The sequence below is a fragment of the Crocodylus porosus genome, unplaced genomic scaffold (genome assembly GCF_001723895.1).
Source record: "Crocodylus porosus isolate Cpor-Errol unplaced genomic scaffold, CroPor_comp1, whole genome shotgun sequence".
Lineage (NCBI taxonomy): Eukaryota > Metazoa > Chordata > Crocodylia > Crocodylidae > Crocodylus > Crocodylus porosus.
The window spans coordinates 53,417,426-53,438,039 of NW_017728931.1; the positions used below are offsets into that span (position 1 = coordinate 53,417,426).

The 20,614-nt window shown below is 53.7% G+C and overlaps 2 protein-coding genes across 4 annotated transcripts in view; one reads left to right on the forward strand and one right to left on the reverse strand.

Moving 5' to 3' along the window:
• SGSM3 (small G protein signaling modulator 3) overlaps positions 1-16,212 on the forward strand; it is a 45,177-nt gene extending 28,965 nt beyond the window's left edge. For both annotated transcript variants that reach the window (XM_019544981.1, XM_019544982.1), the window contains exons 12-22: positions 4,555-4,682; positions 5,037-5,192; positions 6,958-7,012; positions 7,625-7,674; positions 11,160-11,312; positions 11,545-11,615; positions 12,027-12,075; positions 12,406-12,491; positions 12,805-12,927; positions 14,241-14,301; positions 14,803-16,212. In XM_019544981.1, the coding sequence (XP_019400526.1) occupies positions 4,555-4,682; positions 5,037-5,192; positions 6,958-7,012; positions 7,625-7,674; positions 11,160-11,312; positions 11,545-11,615; positions 12,027-12,075; positions 12,406-12,491; positions 12,805-12,927; positions 14,241-14,301; positions 14,803-14,886 (1,016 nt within the window). In that variant the 3' untranslated portion in view covers positions 14,887-16,212. The remainder of the gene's footprint in view (positions 1-4,554; positions 4,683-5,036; positions 5,193-6,957; positions 7,013-7,624; positions 7,675-11,159; positions 11,313-11,544; positions 11,616-12,026; positions 12,076-12,405; positions 12,492-12,804; positions 12,928-14,240; positions 14,302-14,802) is intronic.
• Positions 16,213-16,570: 358 nt separating this feature from the next.
• The window catches only part of MKL1 (megakaryoblastic leukemia (translocation) 1), a 107,624-nt gene continuing 103,580 nt past the window's right edge, over positions 16,571-20,614 (reverse strand). For both annotated transcript variants that reach the window (XM_019544980.1, XM_019544979.1), the window contains one exon: positions 16,571-20,560. In XM_019544980.1, coding sequence (XP_019400525.1) covers positions 20,061-20,560 — 500 coding nt within the window. In that variant the 3' untranslated portion in view covers positions 16,571-20,060. The remainder of the gene's footprint in view (positions 20,561-20,614) is intronic.

Here is a 20,614-nt window from a genome sequence, read left to right on the forward strand (position 1 = left end):
GGAACCAACTTCCAAGTGAGGTGGTGCTGGCTCCTACCCTGGGGGTCTTTAAGAGGAGGCTAGATGTACACCTTGCTGGGGTCGTTTGACCCCAGTACTCTTTCCTGCCATGGCAGGGGGTCAGATTCAGTGATCTGCTCAGGTCCCTTCCAACCCTACTAACTATGAAACTAAGGAAAAATCGATTCAAGTAAAGGGTACAATTGTGCATGCACTTAAGAGCTGTTACTACTTTGAAATGTCTGCAAACCTCCCAGCGTGAGTGTGAGTTATCAACTTTTCCCCCCATAAGATATACAGTAAAAGCTGTGTTATCTGACTCGTTACCATCCAGAATGGTCTATTAACCAACATGCTGATCAACGTGGCAAAAGCGAAACCACCTGCCGATCAATGCACCAAAAGCAAAACCAGAAGTCCTACTGTGGCACTTCCAGTTTCAATGAGTCCCACTTCTTCCTTGCTGGCCATGGCCTGGGGCAGAGCAGCCTGTGCAGGGCCCCCCTCCCTGTCCCCCAGCACACCAATGCCAGGGAGTGAAAGCCCTGGTGCACCGGATGTGGCGGGAGGGACGGTGGCCCCAACAGGCAAAGATGCCCCTCAGATAACCGTCATATTAAATTAACTGGAACCTCCTCCCCCTGCCCTCCCCGCATCCCCATGGATGCCTGATAACAGAGCTTTTATTGTAGATCCTTTGGGGGGAAAAAAGCCATATTTCGAATCGGGGCAGATTCCCACTGCCCAATCTAAAAGTTTAAGAAAGGGGCCTGAATTTTGTGTGGGTGAATTGGTCTCCATGTCATTGATTTCTTGAGTTTTATTGGCTCTTCCAGTCTTATGAGTAGCATTAAGTGTGGATCCTGCTGGCTTTGCTGGAAAATGCCTTGTACAAATTTTCAGGGAGGCTAATAGTAAATTCCAAGGATCGTTGCTTACAGATAAACTAGGGTAAAAGAGTAAAAGAGCAGTATGTAAAGTCAAGCACTCAAAAGCTAATCAATGCCAGAAAGTCACTTGTGTGACCTTAATTCAGCCTCCTGTGTGTATGTATTGTGACGCGGTTCTTAATTACATGGTCTCATGCTGTGCTTTCCACAGAGCCCTGCTTCATTCAGTGCACAGTGAACCCTGCTTCATTCAGTGCCCTTAATGAGCAGCTATTTGATAGGTTTCTTTTTCTCTTTTTTTCAGTAGGTGGCCCCAGTTCGTCTCTACTGCATGCTTTTCCAGCTTTGCTCTGACAGCAGAATTACTGATTTCCTCCTGGGCTTTTTTTTGCAGTGCTCCTCATTAAATCTTCCTGCTGCTTTTCAAACATTAAATTATTTTAATCATCACAGTCTCCCTGCAAGTTGAGGGGCCCCTGTCACTCCATTTGAGAGATGGAGAATGTGGGCACAGAGACATTAAGGTCTTGGTTGTTGAAAGTACAGCTCCACTAGTTTCAGCTTTGCAGTGATGAGTGCTCAGCACTTCTGCAAGTCAGACTCGACATACCTCATGTTGGGCACCCCGTAAATAAGGCTCATGCTGTTAAAGACCCATGGAAAACACCTATGGAGTGACTTATTTAGCCGTACGTGGGAACTGTGTAGCAGAAGCAGGCTTAGGATCTGGGCACTGTTCATCTGGCTCAACCGCAGAACCATCCTTCCTCTTCCCACTGTTCCTTGCCTAGTTTCTCTGTGCACCAAACAGGCCAAGGGACATGAAGTCATCCTTCCTATTTGGGCAGGCATTTAGCAGATTGGCCTAATCTGGGGTATCATTTTTGGGAGCTTTTTTTCATATTCTGTTCTACTTTTGTTAGTTTTTTTTTTTCTTGCTGTAAACTGCTCTGAGCCCTTGTTGGGGAGCGTGGTGTAGAAATCTAATACATAGTAATACGTAAGCACAAAGGGGGCTGAATCAAGGTTGTGTCCTGGTGCATTCATTCTGGCACTTCTCCGCTGCTGAACGTTGGACATTTTCGTGGATTGAAACATTTAGCTCCACCATGCAGACTCCTGCCCCTGGGGATACTGCAGTAACTGACAAGAGTAGCAGGCTGTCATTTTCTGTGTAGAGGGGGCTGAGGCACATGTTTGGCCAGGGATTTTTTACAGCTGCTTGAGGACAGCAGGAGTCCCAAGTCGTCTCACTGCTGGACTGTGCTGTGGGTTCTGATGGGAATGTGCTCTGGCAGTTACAGACTCTTCCTGGATATGGTGATAGTTATGGATAGGAGAGTCCACCGTTATCCTGGCCCATCTTCCCCTCAGTCACAGTTCCTCCCCCACTTGAGTTCCTGGTACCCCCTATATTTTCCTCTCTCATCCCTGACCCACATGTGTGCATGTACCAGGTTCAGGTCCTCTCCTTTTCTCTCTGCTGAGGCTATCACCCTCCTTCTCCTCAGTGCTCCAGCACCAGCAAGGAAAACACTTGTGCAGTAGCATGGGCTGCTTCTGCTGCTAAACTCGGACAGCAGCTGTTGCAGGGAAGCTGCAAAAGGACGCTTGCTTCTGCATGGCTCCACTGCAGCAATTGAAGCAACTGGGCACTATGGCTACAACTGCTGAAGGCAGCGCATGAGCCAGCAGAAAGCGCAGGTGTGATTGCGTGCACCTCTGTTGGCTGCGTAGCAGTGCCAAGTGCCGCCTTTGGTTGGGAGAGGTGGTGTTTTGCCAGCCGAAAGGAGGGGTTCTGCCACCGCAGAATAACTTTGAGGGCCATGTGCATACAGTTTTGACAGCAGAACTGTAGTTCTTCCAGCAAGGCCATGCAGAGCAGATCAGGCATGGCTACTTTACCTGGTCCCATGGTGCCTACCTGCTTCCGTGACAGCATCTGAGAGAAACTTTCAGAGAATCCTGTAAATCCCCTGAAGCCCCAGGGGTGGGGCTGCTCATATAGACAGAATTTTTAGATAATCTAGCAGCCCCTCTAAGGAATCTCTGCTGAGCATGTGAGGACTGAAGCCTTCAAAGACTTGTAACCAATGTCAGAGGAGCTACAAGGCTGCTGCCATCTGGGTCCTATTCCAGGTTCTCTTGGGAGCGTATCAAGTAAAGTCGCCCCGCATCCACCCAGGATCTGTCCTATTGAGTATTTTCATTAATAATTTGGAGGATGGAAGTGAGCGAACACTTGACAAATTTGCAGATTCCACAAAGCTGGATGGGGTGGCTGAATGGGATTAAGAAGCAAAATGATCTTGCTAAACCCAGAGAAGGCACTGTATCTATACAGATTTATTCAGACTCTTAATTCTTACAGGTTTTCATGTTAAAAAATTATTAACAATGTATTTATTTACTACAAGGGTGTTAAACATGCAGGCTGGATTTAGATGATAACAGAGCAGTGTCATCCAGCCTGTGGGGCACCTGGAGGTTTCGGGAGCTTGGGGAGAAGGTCTGCTGCCAAAATCTGGGGTATGGACCCCCACAGGGGACACTTTTCGGCAGCAGGGGGTAAGCAATGGTTGTGTTGACCGCGCAGCTCTCTGACAGTGCTTGCCCTACCGCCAAAAGCGGATGGATCCAGGTTTGGCATGTGAGGAGCTCATGATCTGGTTCTGTCTCAAAGGACCAAACCAGTTGGACACCCTTGATTTTTCCAAGTGAAAACATTGTAGTTGGGATTGTGTGGCTGCATTTGGATGGGAATTGGAATTCACATAGAAATGTGAAAAAAAAATCTGGAAATTGTTTCCTTATTAAATAAAACTGCCTTTAAATATGCTTGGCACACTAGTTAATCAAAATGTAGTTTTCCATTTAAAATTGATTTGGGCAGCAAAGGAGGTATCTCTTGTGGGTAGGGAATTGATTAATAATATCTGGTAAACACAGGCCAGACTTCAAAAGTATTTAGGTGCCTTTAGAAAGGAGCCCAGTGGAATGTAAAGAAGTGCCTGATTCCTGTTTTAAATTTGTGCATGTGAGAGGCCTGCGAAGACGCTTGGAAAAATCCCAGAAGGTGCCTCTTGGCGTCTGTTGGTGTTTATGCACCTCTGGAAAATCTGGCCCTGCATTCCTCTTGGAATGTATAAGTCGTCTTCTCTGCCACCCATCTTTTAGTTCATAGCTTGGGAATTGAAAAAGCAGAAAGAAAGCTTGTTTTTCTTCCTCCAGTCAGTTTCTCAACTCTGAATGAGTTAGTCCATTGAAGAAGTTAGTCTTTGCACCTGCAGGCTGAACTGAAACCAAAAGGAGGCAAGCCTGAAGCCTCTCTGTTCAACAGAAACTGAAAGTACTTGCACTCAGAATTATGAAAATAACAGTAATCAGGCCTTGGTGAGACTCAAAAGAACATGGATGTCTAATGCAGCACGTAACCGGTGTGGCATGCATCTGCAGCTTGACTTGGCTTCAGAAGTGAGGCGTTTTCCTACTGATCCTGTGTATTGTTAAAAAAGCAGTATCCTTCTCCTCCACTTTTAATGAATTAAGCACATTGATTTAACCATAGGCCCTAATGACAGGCTGTCAGCACTTCTGTTTTAATTTATATGAAAAACATGGGTTGCCTGTGTGCATTTACCCTGGGCCTATCCCTTGGTACCAGGTGACGATGACCTGGAGGCGCTGAAGGCCAAGAACATTAAGCAGACTGAGCTGGTGGCTGACCTGCGCGAGGCCATCTTGCAGGTGGCGCGGCACTTCCAGTGCGTGGACCCCAAGAATTGCAGCATTGTGAGTGGGGACACCCTGTGGAGGCCTAAATTTTCCACCTTTTCCTCGCTGCAGGGCCAAGGCCATGCTCCCTGTCCAGGCCACGACAATCCAAGCCCCAGAAGAACTACCAGGCCCAAGTGAGATCTGCCAAGGGCAGGGTCTTTGTGGATAGCTTGGCCCTCCCAGGTGGAGGAGGGAGTCATGGTTGTTCACGGGGTCAGAGAGAGCTAATTTGTCTGCCCCAGGGAAGGAGAAGAGCTACGGTGGGTGGGGATGGGAACACCTGGCTCAGCATCTAGTCACCTGTGCATCCAGTCACCTTCTTACTGTTTCTCTGTGGTGCTCTTCCATACCCCTTCCCCCTGCCCCCAGGATCTGACTCCAGACTACAGCATGGAGAGCCACCAGCGGGACCACGAGAACTACGTGGCTTGTTCTCGGAACCGTCGCCGCCGCGCCAAGGCCCTGCTGGACTTCGAGCGCCATGATGACGATGAGCTGGGTTTCCGCAAGAATGATATAATCACAGTAAGTGGGAGGGGTTGGGATCCCCCATTGTGATGCATCCTCTTTGTTCCCTTGCAAAGAGGTCATGCTATAGGCACTGGCCTCTAGCTACTGCTTGAGACCAAATGCTCCCCACAGCCCAGTCTCATCCGTAGCTCTGGCAGGGTTTCAGTTTATGTAGTCTGTTACTCTGACCTGATGCACATTGCCCCAAGAGTGCTAATGGAGCTAGTCCTCTGCCACCAGCAATAACAGCTCATACTTTTTAGAGCTGGGGCTCTGAGGTTCAGCCTTTGAAGGTGACCAAGTGAAGTTGTCATTCCCACCAGGTCGGGTCTGCCTGTAATGAAAATTGGCTGATGACTTGAAGTGCAGATGTTCAGGCTGCTGCTGGCCTTTGACAGCTGAGGACAAAGCAGTTTCCCACACTGCATGCACCTTATCATAGAAGTGGGGTCAGAAGGGACCTTGTAGATCTTCAAGTCTGATCCCCTGCCTGGGCAGGAGAAAAGACTGGACTCAGATGAGTCCAGCCAGGTAGGCATCAAGCCTCTTCTTAAAGACCCCCAGGGTAGGAGCCAGCATCACTTCCCTTGGAAGTTGGTTCCAGTTCCTAGCTGCCCTAACTGTGAAGTAGTTCTTGCGGATGTCTAATCTAAATCTACTCTAATAACTTGTGTCCATTGTTCCTTGTCATGCCAGGGGGCGCTAGGGGAAACAGTGTCTCCCCTAAACCCTTCTGGTCCCCCCTAGTGAGTTTATAGACAGTCACCAGGTCCCCCCTCAGCCTTCTCTTGTGAAGGCTGAACAGGTTCAGGTCCCGCAGCCTTTCAATGTAGGGTCTGCCCTGTAGTCCCTGGATCATGCGGGTGGCCCTCCTCTGGACCCTCTCCTGGGGCGCACAGAACTGGACGCAGTTCTCCAGCTGTGGCCTGACCAGCGTCACATAGAGGGGGAGGATCACCTCCCTGGCTCTACTTGTGATGCACCTGTGGATGCCCTGCCAACCGTGACCTCGCATTGTCAGCCCATGTTCATCTTGGAGTCGATAATGACTCCAAGATCCCCTTCCGCCTCCGTGCTCTCAAGAAGGGAGTTTTCCCATTCTGTAAGTGTGCTGCTGGTTTCTACTGCACTTGTCAGTATTGAAACACATCCTGCTTGTCAGCCCACTCCTGTAACCTATCCAGGTCTTTTTGCAGTCTTTCCCTCCATACTAGCGTGCTCACCTCCCCCCCAAATTTTGGTATCATCAGCGAATTTAAAGAGGTTGCAATTCACCCCATCATCCAAATTGCTGATGAAGAAATTGAACAGTGCAGGCCCAAGGACTGAGCCCTGGGGGACTCTGCTGCCCACTTCCCCCCAGGTCAAATATGACCCGTCCACCACCACCCTCTGAGTACGACCCTTGAGCCAACCTGCAATCCATCTGACTGTGTAGGCATCAATGCCACAGTCACCTAGTTTTTTAATGAGGATGGGGTGGGAGACAGTGTCAAAGGCCTTGCTGAAGTCTAGAAAGACTGCGTCCACGGCAACACCTGCATCCATTGCCTTTGTGACCTGATCATAAAAGGCAATCAGGTTGGTCTGACATGACCTGCCCCTAATGCCCCTTCTCTCTCTGCCTCTGCCAGCACCATTCTCATGGCAAGACCCGCCCCCCAGGCTCTTGGGCCCGGGGAGCCAGGTAGTTCTCAGATCTTTGTCTCCTTGCTGGCACTCCTCAGCCTGCTCATGTTGCAAGTTGTCAGTGTCCCCTTTTTCCCCCTCCTCGTTTCAGATCATCTCCCAGAAGGATGAGCACTGCTGGGTGGGGGAGCTGAATGGATTGAGAGGTGAGAATGGTTGGAGCTGGGATTTGGAGGCAGTGGGGGCAGGCTCCAGAGCTGCTGGGACTAGGAGGCTGGTGTTCCACAGGGCTGTTGCCTGCAGCGAGAGCTCTCCCGTCCCTCTCCCAGAGGGCTGCATGGGTTTGCTTTGCACACAGTTCTCAGCATTGCAGCTGAAGACTCTGCAGGTCCTGGGGGGCTGTAACTGCCTGGGAATGCACGTTTGCTCTGCTGCACAGGAGGCGTGGGTGGGACGCAGGCTTGGGTTGCGGGGGAGTTGTCTTGATGGTCTTGCTGGCTACTTCCTGCAGAGGCAGCAGGTTTTACAGCTAGAGTGGGGGCTGCCTGTGCTGCTTGTTGGCAGAATGTCCTTTAATGACCTCTTCTTTGCAACCAACCTGATTTCCTGAGCCCAGGCTGATTTGATCCCAGAGCTTATTTTTCTTCTCAGGCTGGGCTCCCAGCCTGCTCCAAGGGCCACAGGAACCAAGTTCCTTTGTTCTCCCACTTTCCCTTCCTCCCTCTCCCAGCCTGCTGCTTCTCTAGGGTTCAGTATGTGCCTGCATAAGGATTTCCTAAAGTCTGTCTCAAGCCGATCCCTGTGTCTGCTTCACATAGGTTGGTTTCCTGCAAAATTTGTGGAGATCTTGGACGAACGGAGTAAAGAGGTAAGCACCATCGTATCTTTAAATATCATCCTGGAAACCTCTTTGCTTTTCTTTCTGCAAGCCATGCATGTTTCCCCTGCTGCCATTGCCCCTTTAGACTGGTTGGTGGCTGAAACTTTTCTCAAACTCTCAAGGACCAAACAAAATTGTGGCCAGGTGGCACTTAATGTCCATAGGTATTTGCTGATCATCCATGTAAAGGAGAGAGAAAATTGGTAGCCCACAGGGTGTGGGGTGGGTGAGAGTCCAGTGCAGTGACCAAGGTCCCTGGAACTGCACTTAGAGCTCCCAGCTGACCTGAAGGGAAGGAGGGGACCCCTGAAAATTGCCAGATACCAATTGAGTGCATCAGTGCAGATCATCCCAATGTGGCCGCACGGGCGCCTCGTGCGCAAGACTGGATTCTTTCATGCAGCACCATTATCTTGGGCTCCAGGTGTACCCAGCAGCCATCTTGCACTCCATGCAAGGCCACAGAGGTCAATGCAGGATCTTCCTCAGTAAGTGCCATTCCTGTCTGGTAGTGAGAAGGACGTGGGAGAGACCCCACTGAACCTAGCACTGACTGATCACACCCAGACAAAACCAGTTCCGGGAGCCATGGAGGCTGCTGGTGCTGAGAGCTGCAACGCTAGTTTGGTACCGGTACCAGCCTCAGCCTTTGTTATCACAGCACCAACACTTGTGCCTGGAGGCAGCTGAGGGAAAGGCCAAACGCAGTCCAGACATGGCTCCAAACTGAGATGCGGGAGAAGTGAGAATATCGTTCTGGCAAAGGCAAGCCTGTGAGAGTCGCCAATAGACTGGCACCAGGTGATCGGGTACCGTGAACACACAGCAAAGACACCAAAACCAATCAAAAGAAGAAAGGTTCTGTTCATGCACAAAGCCCATAGGTCTTGCTGAACTCGGTGGCGGACTTTCAAGCCCTGTCTACCTAACATGGAGGAGGATGACTCCTTTCTTATCCGAGCAGCTTGAGGGCACCTGGGAGGAGTTGAAGGAAACTGAACAAGAAGGGCCAGGCAGCTTTCAACACGGCTCTGCAGGCAGCCATCCAAGACCTCCCATCCAGGGACTAATGGTGCATTCCCCTTCCCTGAAGGGTTTGGGTCCATCCGCAGATCTGTGAAGTTTTACTCTCCACTGTCCTACTGGAAGCTCTACAAACACCAACCCCATAGGCCCAGGACAGACGACCAGATCATCAGCAATGCAAATAGTTCTGTTACCAGAGGAAACTCCTGACATCCGTCTCCTCCATAAGTCTCTCACCATCCTGTCAGCCAAGCACCAGATTTGACAGAATTTCAGAAGTCGACAACAGCCTTTGGGAGCTGCCTTGCCCCCTACCCCATACCGCATTGCTGAGTGTAATACTGTCTCTGGTGGATGAGTGTTGGATAATGGCTAATCCACTTCCACTCTGGTGCCTTTCAATTTGCAAAAGTTTTCTCTCGGACCCTGTGGTGCAAAGGGCTTTGTTGCCTCACCCAGCAGTGGCCCAAGCAACTCCGCAGGAGTACAGGACACTGCTGTCTCCTTATCCCAAAAAAAGAAAGGCAGAGAAGGGTCTATCTCCTGCCCCAGACCTTAGGAAACTAAACGCATCCACTTGCCTCAGAGTCAAGGTGGCAACACTTGCCTCAGTCTCCAGGCTCAGGGCTCTGCTGGTTCATGGGCTTCCCATATAGCTAGCTAGCTAGCCAGCTACCCAGTCCACAGGAAGTTCATGGAAGTCCTGGTGAGTGTGTATCATTACCAGTGCAAGGTGCTATAACTCAGACACCCCATGACATAGGGAAAGTAACTTCCAAATACACCTGTTAGCAGCAGCCCACCTCAGGAGGGAGGGCACTGACCTCTGCTATTGGGCCAGTTGGCTGATCAGGGGCAGGTCACGAATGGAGACAGCAAGCCAGTCTCATCCCTCTTCTGTTGCCTGGGACTACTAGCGAAGCCACGCTCAGACTACACACCACATAGATCCAGGACCCTACATGTTACATGAGTGGAGCTAAATCATTCAGGCTGTCATTTTGGCTATAGAAGGCGGTTCAAAAGGCCACCCTGTCTCTTCAGAAAAAATTACAAAAAGCTTCTTGTGAGCTCTTGGTGTTGCCAACTGCTTAATGTCCCTCTCCCACCGGGCACTGAAACTCAAGTGACAAGCTTCTGACCTGCCAGCATTTCTTACCCTTGCCAGTGTCAAGGTCGTCCAGGGGAATGACCTGCTGACTTCTGTCAAAGGCTGAGCCTTGGCCTCAACTGCTAGGTCAGGTGCCATGTTCAAGAGATCTGTATTCCAGTTACTGTTCAACTGATGATGAATCTGGAACTCCTTGGTCCCACCCCCACTTGGAGGGGATGCTCTGTGCCAGTCACTACAGTGGGATCCAGGCTGATTTATCCTTTTGAATGAAAGGCAAGGGTTTTATAGGTTGATATCTTTTATTGGACCAACTATGGGATGTAGCTTTCTTTGGGGAAAAAGCTTTCAAATACAAGCCATTCTTCCTCATGTGTCTGATCACAGGAAGCCAGGCCCAGCCAGGCTATGCAAGGTAATATCTTTTATCAGACCAACTAAGAAATCCTTGCCCCTTTGCATAATTTCTGGACTATCACAGTAACACCATCACTCTTACACTCCCGTAACATCCTTTAAGGAAAGATGAAGCCTCCTACCATAGCTGAGGTCCTCTGAAACGTTGCAATCAATGTGAATTCTATAATCCATTTTCAGTCTTGGGTTTGAAGTGTGCTGGTGCCACAGTCTTTGAATTGCAAGGGGCTGAAAGAGCCGCATGGGAAGGTACACGAGCTTCTAATAAAAATGGCAGTTCCAAAGACTCTCGTATGGCACGGGTGAAGCCACTTCACACCTACAGTTGATCCCCAGTGATTGAAATACCCAGGAGAAGCACATTTACTGCAGGGAGGTCACCACTCATTTCACCAAGGTGAACAAATACCTCCTCATGACTCTGGTGCTGTTGGGGCATCTCATTCCTTCACCTTTTGCAGATGGGGATGGGAGGCACAGCAGTGAAGTGACTTGTGCAAGGTCATGGAGAGCCTGTATAGGGCAAAGATTTGATCCTGCTTCTCCTGACTGCCAGTCCATGGGTGTTTAAAGCCCAAGAGCTTCTGGGCAGGGACCCTGCAGATACTCCTAATGTGTGAGAGCTTGGGGAGAAGCAAGCCTTAAAAAGTTCAGCCTGCATACCCCTGACCCCCCCCACCTCCTAGCACCCTAGGCTTGCTAGTCAGGCACTGGCATTTTCCAGTATGAGGTCTGAGCCCCAGGGAGGGTCAGGAAAGCTTTTGGTCCTGGAACTGCTGGCTGGAAGCTGGGCCAGGGTGTGTTTGGGTGCAGGTTGTGTGGGAAGGAAGGCCACACGCACATCTGATGAGCAGTTTGGACAAGTGCGCATCTCTGCTTATCTTAGAGATGCTCAGAGTCAGCTTCTTTCATTCTCTAGTACTCTGTTGCTGGGGACGATTCAGTCACAGAGGGGGTGACGGACCTGGTCCGAGGGACACTCTGTCCAGCGCTGAAGTCCATATTTGAGCATGGACTAAAGAAGCCATCGCTGCTGGGAGGACCTTGCCATCCCTGGTTATTCATTGAGGAGGTGAGAAGGGCGTTCCGGGGAGCTATTAGGCCAAGAGAGAAGGGGAAAGTGCGGCTCTGACCTGGGAAGATGCCAAGATAGCAGCCTTCTTGCAACCTTCCTCCCCACTGGGTTGCAAGGTGTGTCTCTGCTGTTACTGGGTGGGACGGTGCTGGGAGGTTGTCCAGCTGTCCATGAGGGCAGGGGTGGGCACTGGGCTCTTGCGGCACTGACTGTGTCCCATTCCTGCCAGGCTGCCAGCCGGGAGGTGGAGAGGGACTTCGACTCTGTGTACTCACGCCTTGTGCTCTGCAAGACTTACAGGTGAGGCCACCATTGTCACACAGAGAGCCAGGTCCACCTCCATTCCCAAGTCCCCCCTGCCAAACCCTTGCTGCCCTCTCCTCTGGGAAGCTCGTGCCTTCCTGCTGGGTCCCAGTGGGTTCCTTCTTCTGAGAAAGCAGGGCTGTGCGGTGCTAGGTGGCCCTGCCGGTCTGGGACTGGTGCTTTGCTTTTGTCCAGAACCCTGTCCCCTTGCGCTGTGGCTGTGCCTGCCATTGGCACCATCTAGAACTGCAGCCACCCTTGGTAGCATCCAGGGGCTGCTGCTCCTCCCACCCCTGTCCCTGCAGAGTGCTTGTGCCAGGCAGGTGTCTTGCCCACCTCAGGGCATGGCTGGCCTGGAAGCATGAGCCTGGGCTTCTGCTCTAATTTTTTTTTGGTCTTTTTTTGTAGGCTGGATGAAGATGGCAAAGTCCTCACTCCAGAGGAGCTGCTCTATCGAGTGAGTAGGTGCCCCTGCTCCTGCCCCCGGAAGCCTTCTGTGAAGAGACCTTAAATGGCTGCTCTGGTCCCACCGAGAGCCCAGAGCTCCTGCCCTGCAAGCCTCGGGCAGCAGGTGGTGCCACAGGGGAGGCTGGGGGGAGGCACAGGCAGGCATGGGGATCCCACCCCATTCCCTCCTGCGGGGCTGGTGGGAAGCTCTGGCTTCCAGGGGATCGTAGGTCCTCCAGCCCTGGCAACAGAGAGATGATGGGGAGAGCCAGCCCCAGGATGCTGGGTCGCAGCGGCTGGGCCCCAGAGAAGGGGGTAACGGGCTCCTCCCCTCATGCAGGCGGTGCAGTCGGTGAACATGACGCATGACACCGCGCATGCTCAGATGGATGTGAAACTTCGTTCCCTCATCTGCGTGGGACTCAAGTGAGTTGTGGAGCCCTAGGACCCCCTCAGAGCTGCTTGCGCTCTGAGCTCGGGGCAGGCTGCCAGGGGGGGAGGGGGCTATGGGGAAAGGTTGGGAACCAGCCACTTCACGCATGGCCAAGCCTGCCCAAAATGCACCCCCCGACATTGGTGGCTACAGGCACTGGACTGTGGCTGGTTCCACATTGGCCCAGCCCCATGCAGGGAGGAGGCACCTCGTGGGCCACAGGTTGGGTGAGGAGCTGAGTTGACCCCCAAAGGGGCCGGGCTCCCAGGCTCCTCCTTCAGTAGCGACTTGTAACTCCCCCTTCAGTGAACAGGTGCTGCACTTGTGGCTGGAGGTGCTATGCTCGAGCCTGCAGACGGTGGAGAAATGGTTTCACCCCTGGTCCTTCCTGCGCAGTCCCGGCTGGGTGCAGATCAAGTGTGAGCTCAGGTGAGTGTGCGCAAGGTCCCCTTTCCACTGGCCCGTGTGGACCTGCAGAGAGAAGTGTCGCCAAGCCAGGACCAGCCTCCTTCCAGCGGTGGAAGCAGCACCTCCTATTTTGGGCTGCATTACTGGTTAATAGGACTCTGGTCACTTCCTGAGCAGCTGCAGGGGTGGGGAGGCTGCTGACCACAGACAGCTGAGTCTAAGCCTGACTGATGTTATGGGGAGAAGCTGACTTCATGGTCCCGAGGGCCTGGCAGTGGGGTGGGGAAGTAGGCGGCTGTACACTGGCCCCGTGGATCCTGCCAGAGAAGACTCATCCCCCAGGCTCAGCACATGGAAGGCCAGGCAGGGGGTCCAGCACCAGGCTGATCAAGCACAGGGGCTGGCTGGGCAGGGGATGGTGGGGAGGGCTGGCTGTATGTCAGAGGCAGAACTGAAACGTGCCACACCATCCCTCCTTCCCCTGTGAGCTGCGGTGGCTGCCTGTTTGTGGCTGCTGCTTTCCACCGGAGGCCCCTCCCAGCCAGGCCCTGCAGGATGCAAGCGGCAGGGTGTGGCCTGCTGGGAGGGGGCTGCTGGCTGCTGTCCTCAGCCCTGGCATGGGCTTGGCTGCCAAAGCTCCAAGCGTGTAACCAGGCAGGTCTGAGCAGCTGTGCAGCTGGGCTGGGTGGGGGGAGCTTGGCCCCCTCACTGCTCCTGGGGTCAGCGAATGCATTGCAGCCAGGGCTGAGAGCACCTGGCCTGGGGTGGGGCAGAGCCATGTGGAGGCAGTCCATGGCTACAGGCCCCCAGGGCTCTGCCCCACCAGCTACATGTGCTGACAGTGATGCGGGGTTCATGCATCCATGACAGTGAGGGCAGGGCCCTTTACCCAGAGCACAGCTGCAAAAGCTTTCGGTGCATCTGCTTGAGGAGTAGGATTGGGCCTGCTCATGCCTTATCATGCCCAACACAGGCCTCTGCCAGGTCCTTTCAGTGGGTGTCGTTCCCCACCCAAGCAAGGGGCCCTGGCATTAATGCCCAGTGAGATGCACAGGGTAGCTCACACCTCTCCAAACAGCTGTTCTGGGCCTTTGCAGCTGTTGTGCTCAGGTCCTGTTCTCATAGTCGCAGAGACCTGATCAGCCGACCCAGAGCTGCCCCTTAAGTGCTAAAGCCCACATCTCCTCCCGTTTTCTTAACATAAGTTGAGAATCCAGGAGCCAGCACCTGGGCACAGACCTGTGGCATCTCAGCCTTAGTGCAGCCAAGGAGGGGGACAGGATGGCAGCAGGTGTCTGTTGTAAGGGTGTAACCGTTGCTTTGTCCCATTTTAGAGTCCTCTGCAAATTTGCATTCAGTCTGTCCCAGGACTGGGAGCTTCCTCTAAAGAGAGAGGTGAGTTGTCAGCTTGAGATCCCCTCCCATCTCCTGGCACATTAGCCAGCCCCATGCTCTCTTTGGAGGGCCTCCAGCAGAGTTCACATAGACGTGCCCCAGCATCACGTTCGGTGCCCCAGATCATTAGGAGCCGAAGAGCTGTCCCTTCCTAGTGGGGCTGCCTCTGCCATCAGCTGGCTGGAGTCTGTGGCAGGGTCACACTGGACCTGGCGACGGCAGAACATTCACAGAAACCTCCTGGGTGACGAGAGCTGAAGGTGCTCTGAGGATCAGCTCCCTGCCCCCTCTTGTCTCTCCTCCCCAGCCAGGAGCTATGTTGGGGCTCTGGGAGGAAAGGGTGCTGATCTTTTCTGCTTGACTAGTGGCCCTTGCTGTTCTGGCCTGGTGCTGCTGAGTGAGGGGATAGAGCAGAGTGAGGGACCTGAAGTGTGGGGGAAAGGCCACTGTTCCTGCCTCACTGCATAGGGAAGCTGGCACTAGCTCTCTGTCTTCCTGCAGGAGAAGGAGAAGAAGCCACTGAAAGAAGGCGTGCAGGACATGTTAGTGAAACACCATCTCTTCAGCTGGGACATTGACGGGTGACCCCCTCCCATGCCTCTGGGCGGACCTTCTTGACTGCGCACATTCAACACACGCTCCCCCCTCCCTGACCCCCAGCTGCTCTCGGCCCTGCTGGAAAGATGAGTCCCTCCCATTCACTCTCATCCCAGCTCCCTTCCTGCTTGTAGCAGTGACAAGGCCCACTTTAGGCTCTCTTGTGTCACTGGGGACAGACAGACTGACTGGCTGCATGGCCACAGCAGCACAAACCACAGACGTGCAAAACACAGTGACCACCTGGAGTAAATGCTCAGCACTGAGCACTTACAAGGACTTTCTCCCTCTCCCCCTCGCCTGTACCATTCTGCACTGGCCAAGCTGCCCAAGGATCCCTGGCATTGCCTCTCGTGGCCCGGCTCTCTCAGGGTGCAGCTTTGCCTTTCCACACTGCCTTCCACTGGGTAAGTTATTTGCCACCCTCTCGCCTGCCGTCTCCTGGTGGGGGAGAGCTCATACCTGGACCATGGGCCTCTCCGCCTTCAGTGTCCCAGGGGCTGTCGTGTGGTGCAGTCTCCACAGCATTCCCAAGTGCCACTAGTCCAGAGTGTGCAAGAGGCAGCTGCCCCTTCAAGCGTGCCTTGCTCATGGGTGGAAGACCAGTGCTGGGCATGTGAGGGGTGGCATGTAGGGCCTAGTGGGCAGGAAGCTGGAAACAGCAAGGAGCACTGCCAGGGAAAGAAGAGGTGGAGGTGAGTGAGGGAAGGCAGCTTGTTGCTGGCAGGCCAGGGCTCAGCCTCTCCCCTCTCCTGCACTGCAGGAGCTCCTGTGGAAGCAGCGTCTGCCCTTGTGGGGCAGGGGAGCGCCACTGGTCTTGTCTCCCCTCCCCCATGCTGCAGTGCACCAGCGTGCAGGGTGCTCACAAGATGTGCCTCACGGACCAGCCTGTACCAACTCCAACTGCCTTAGGGGATAGGCTTTGTCTCTGCCCCCAGGTCCAAGACAGGAGCTGCCTGCCCTCTAAACAGAGCGTGTTTCATGCTGTCATTTTAGCCTCTAGTTGATTTTTACTATTAACCAAAAAGCTGTAAATTTAATCTCTAGAAATGTGTGTATATTTTTGGCATCTTAGCTCAGGAAGTGGGTTCAGGACTAAGCTGGCTCAGGGAGACTGACGGGGTCTCTGACCTGTGTGCAGGAGCCTCCAGGTCAAGGGTGGAGAATTGCTAGTGGGAGTGGTAGCTTTGGTCTATGGAGTCTGACTGTACAGTGAAAGCACCCGTGTGTGAGCACAACTCCTCGTGAAATGCCACTCGCATCCTACTCTCCTTTGTTCCGTGGGTTTGTAAATAAACTGCATCTTGAGAGACCGGAGTTGGCCTCTTTCTTTTCATTGAGGCTTCAGATGGTTTTGAGCTTCATTCACTCCTGCTGCTGGGCCAGGTACCTGCCCTCTAGGCTGCCCACTTGTCCCCAGGAGGGGGACAGACACTTGCTGTTTTGTGAAGGGCTTGTTGCCTCCTGCTCACAGAGAGTGAATGTCCCCGTGCAGTGGCAGAAGAGGCCTCTGCAACCCCAGACCTGAAAAGCCAAAGCACAGGGAAGTCAGGGCTTCCTAGAAATGCAGCTTTCTCTTCGTCTCCCAGCATTATGGGCTGGGAGGGCAGAGACAAGGTGATCCCTGCTCCACTCCCATCGGCGCTCCCTCCAGGAGAAGCTGCTCATGTAGTGGTTTGGTATCTTTTTTAATAAAATGGATTTTTTTCCCCCAAATATTTGTAACTGAAAAAATAATTTGATTTGAAGATCCATTCTCTCCTGTTACCTCTTTGCAAGTGTCCTTTTCCAGTTGAGTGCTCATGCTAGATCTTATGTCACAGCACTGCCTTTTGCCCCAGTTGGTGCTGGTCACCCCTTGCCAGCTGCTGCATAGTGGAAGGGAGAATGCGTGCTAATCGAATACACATTACAAACAAGTAGTGGTTACAGCAGAAAGTCAGGATTTACATTCAAGGTAGAGGCAGAACATCAGGCTTTTGTTTTTCCTGGTGGGGGGCAACAGGGTCTCCTGGGGGAACAGCCCTTCTAAACAGTCCATCACTGAAGCAAGAGCAGGCTACCTTTGCCTTCCACTGAAAGGTGTGCACCCAAAGCCAGCCCTAGCACCTTCCCAGCAGGGAGCTGCCCATCCCTGAGAGCCACTGCAGAGCTGACCAAAGCTGCCCATCCCTCTGTGCTCTACACTGCACGACCGCAGAGGGCTGGGGAGGGTCCTGAACCTCGCTGCTCCCCCTCCTTCTGCACTGCAAGGAACCTTTGCTACCACCTCCCTGCAGAAGCTTATTGCACTTGTTCTTGTCTGAGGTGGCTCTTATCTGCAGCTTCTCATCTGTACCAAAAAATCAGCCCCTGCATCTTGGGGGTTGGGAAGAGAGCAGAGGGAGCTCAGCAATCATAGTGGCTTCTATTGACTTTGAAAAGCCAGGGGAAACTCGGTGTTTACATCTTCCCCTCCAGCTGGGAAGCAATCCAGGTGCCTCCCAATCCCAGCAGTTCCCTCCTCTGTCTCATGCCCAATTATTTTACCACTACGCCTACACCCCAAAAATACTGGGAAGGTGAATCCGGCCACTTCTGTTACCTTCTTTTCCAAAGGATAAAGGAACCTTGGCAGAGGACAAGGACAGCAGCTGCAGCCCAACAGGGGGACGTGAGCGCCTTAGGCCCAGGGGTACTGCAGAAGCACATGCCCAGCCCAGCCCCAACGCACAGCCTTGTGTGACATGACAAATACCCCTGTAGAGCTGTGTAGTCCACCAGAGTCCTTCCACTGGGGACCCAGACTTTGGAAATGGGATGGAGATGGCTGATCGGTCCCGCCAGGCTGCTTTGGCCATGTTTAGCATCCCTGCCTGTGTAATGCCAGCCATAGGACTAAGGGTGCACATGCAGAAGCACTACAGCAGCAAGCGTGGGGACAGCCCCACATATGGAAACCAAACGCTCCTTCTCTCTGCCTCCATGAGGCACTGCTCCCCCCCTAAACCAGGCAGCCTTGCCAACAAGTGCACAGCAGGGTGGCTCTGGGCCATACACAGGGCACATCCCCAAGGTGCACCAGGCAGCATGAATGCCAAGGTGCTGAGGGGTATGGCTGCAGGCATGTAACAGCCTGGAGCACCTCCGTGGGAACCACCCACACAACTAAGCTTTTTTTGTTTCAGGGCATCGAGGCTGCAACTTCCCTTGCACAGGAAGCGCTCGTGGGCAGGGCAGGAAGGTGGGTGGAGGGGAAGTGGGGCAGTGTCTAGGCCAATAACCTGATTTGGGCATCCTCAATCCGCAGGCAGGGGGGAAAAAAGGGCCAGCTGCAGGGCATCACGCTGGTTTTAGGGAAGCCTACGACGCTGGGCAGCTGCCGCCACTGCTATCACCCTGCTAAGCTGACATGACTTGCAGGCGCTCACTCTCCCTCGCCAGTAGGGCTCGTGCAGTAAATATGGCTGGCAGAGCCGCAGCTCACCAGACACCAAGGCAGGTGGGTCCGGGTGCTCGCCATAGCCCTGATACACCAGGCTGCATCATGGGAGGTGTCAACAGCTTCTGCTCACCCCCAACCCGAGCTGCTCTCCACAGCCCTCAGCCTCCCCTGGCCCACCAGGCCCAGACACCATCTGCTGCTGCTCAGTGCCCAAGGCCGGCTGGGCAAACACCCTGGATACTCTTGCCCTGGGCAGAAGGCTGCTCTGAGCACAGGGTCTGCAATGGCGTCAGCATATGAGGGCCTGACTTCTGATCACATCAGCTGCATTTTTTTTGCTGGTGGGGTGGGGAGACACTGTCTGGAGTCCACATATGGCGTATGGAAGGACCAAATACCCAGCAGCTTAGTGTAGCTGGAGCCCAGCAGCAGGTACCAGCCCCAAGCAGAGTGCAGAAGAGGGCAGGCATCCCGTATGGCTCCTACTGAGGCCATTTAGGAAAGCTGTGCAGAAGGAGGGCCGTGTGGGGCTAGTCTGGGTATGCTGGACTCCTCACCCCACAGCTCCTGCCCACCCTTGTGCCTCTGGCTCAGTGCCACAGCTCATCATGCGCAGGGGAGAGGAACGTACAGGGCCTGCCGGTGGCAACCTGCCCGAGTACCTCAGGTGGGGGAAGTGGGGCAGCTAGATGCTGTCTGCCTTTTGGAGGAGTGGAAAAGCCAAGGGAGCCCCACCCACCTGCCCGGTTCTCCACCCAGCCTGAGTGGCGCACTGAAGGGCCCTGATCAACTCCACACAGCAGTTTGCTGGCCTTGTTCCCAGGCACAATGGTGGCTTCCCTCTCTCCCCCGCCTCCCACCTGCCTGGCCTGGCTGCTCTGTCTGGTGTGTAAAAGACCCAGTGTGGCATCCCTGTGGACCTGGCCCAGGTAGCTGGAGGGAGGGTAAGCCCATGCTTTAGCATTTGCAGCTGCCCAGCTTCTGGGGCCTGCCACTCCTGTCCACTGAGGCAGCAGAGGGGATGAGGGAAGCTTGTAGCTTATGGCTCGAGTGTCACTTTGGGCTGGAGCCTTGTCTGGAACTGAGACAGGCCTGAGAGCTCAGGCCTGGTGAGGGGGAAAGCCTGCACCCCCATCCCCCAGGTGCCCGTCTTCCAACTCCCGCGGCCCATCTCCCCCACCCGTAAAGGTTCCCCAAAGAACCTTTTTGACCTGCATAAACCCCATGGTTATTTTTTTTTCTTAAACTACTTTTAGGAGCAAGCTGCTGCTCACTGCCTTCCTGTCCCCTTCTGCCCCCGGTAGTGAACAGACCCAGCCACACTGTTTCCTGCCAGTCTGAGCAAGGGAAAGCCTGCCTGCCAGGGTCACATGCAGGGCACTGCTGTTATTTCTCTGAACTTAGGGTGGAAACTAAAATGCCTCTGCTAACACCTGAGCTCCCAGCTGTGTCCAGGCTAAGGGGAGGGGGCCGGGAACCAGCCAGTTGTAAAGCCCCTGTGGACCCTCTCCTTCAACAGCCCCATTTTTCCACTCTGGGCCTGACCTGCTGCCTGGAGCTCGGCATGCACAAAAGCCAACAGCAGCAGTACTGGCCCCGGCCTCTGGTACCTGTTAGGGGGTCACTGTTGGGGGAGGAGTACACACACTAGGGGCTCATTTTTGGTTAACTGGCCTCTCTTTCCCCACACACTCCCCAGCCCTCCCACACCCATTCCCTTCAGTCTCTGCTCAGGGAGCTACAAGCAAGAATCCCAGTGCAGCTGCAGATCATGTCCATCAAGAAAGTCTGTGGAGAAGAGGCTGGGGGCTGCAGTGCTGAGGGGCGCAAGGCTCATGACAGGCCCCCCCGGCAGCTCCAACCAATCCATGCTGTCCAAGTTAGCCTCACCCAGGTCCAGGGCTAATCCCCCAACAGGCTCGTGGGAAAAGTGCAATTCTGAAGTGTCCATGGGTGAAGGCGGGTGGTCCAGGATGGCCGAGCTGCTCAGCATCTGGCTGTGGAGATCATCGATCAAGGGCAGGGGCTCAGGCCCATCATGGGCTGCCGTCAGCAGAGGGAGGCCTGTGCTGCTTTCCAGAAAGTCCTCCAGTCGGCCTACTGGGACAGGGTGGCCCACGGATACCTGCAGGGGCAGCTCAGAGGAATGGTGGCTGCTAGGTGGCGAGGTGCAGGCTGGGGATGGGGACGGCTCCTTCCCAGCCGGGGAGGGCTGCTCTTTGAAATCAGCTGAAATCTCTGTAGAGAAAAAACATACATAGTGCCAGGGCAGTGAAGGACTCCGCTCAAGGG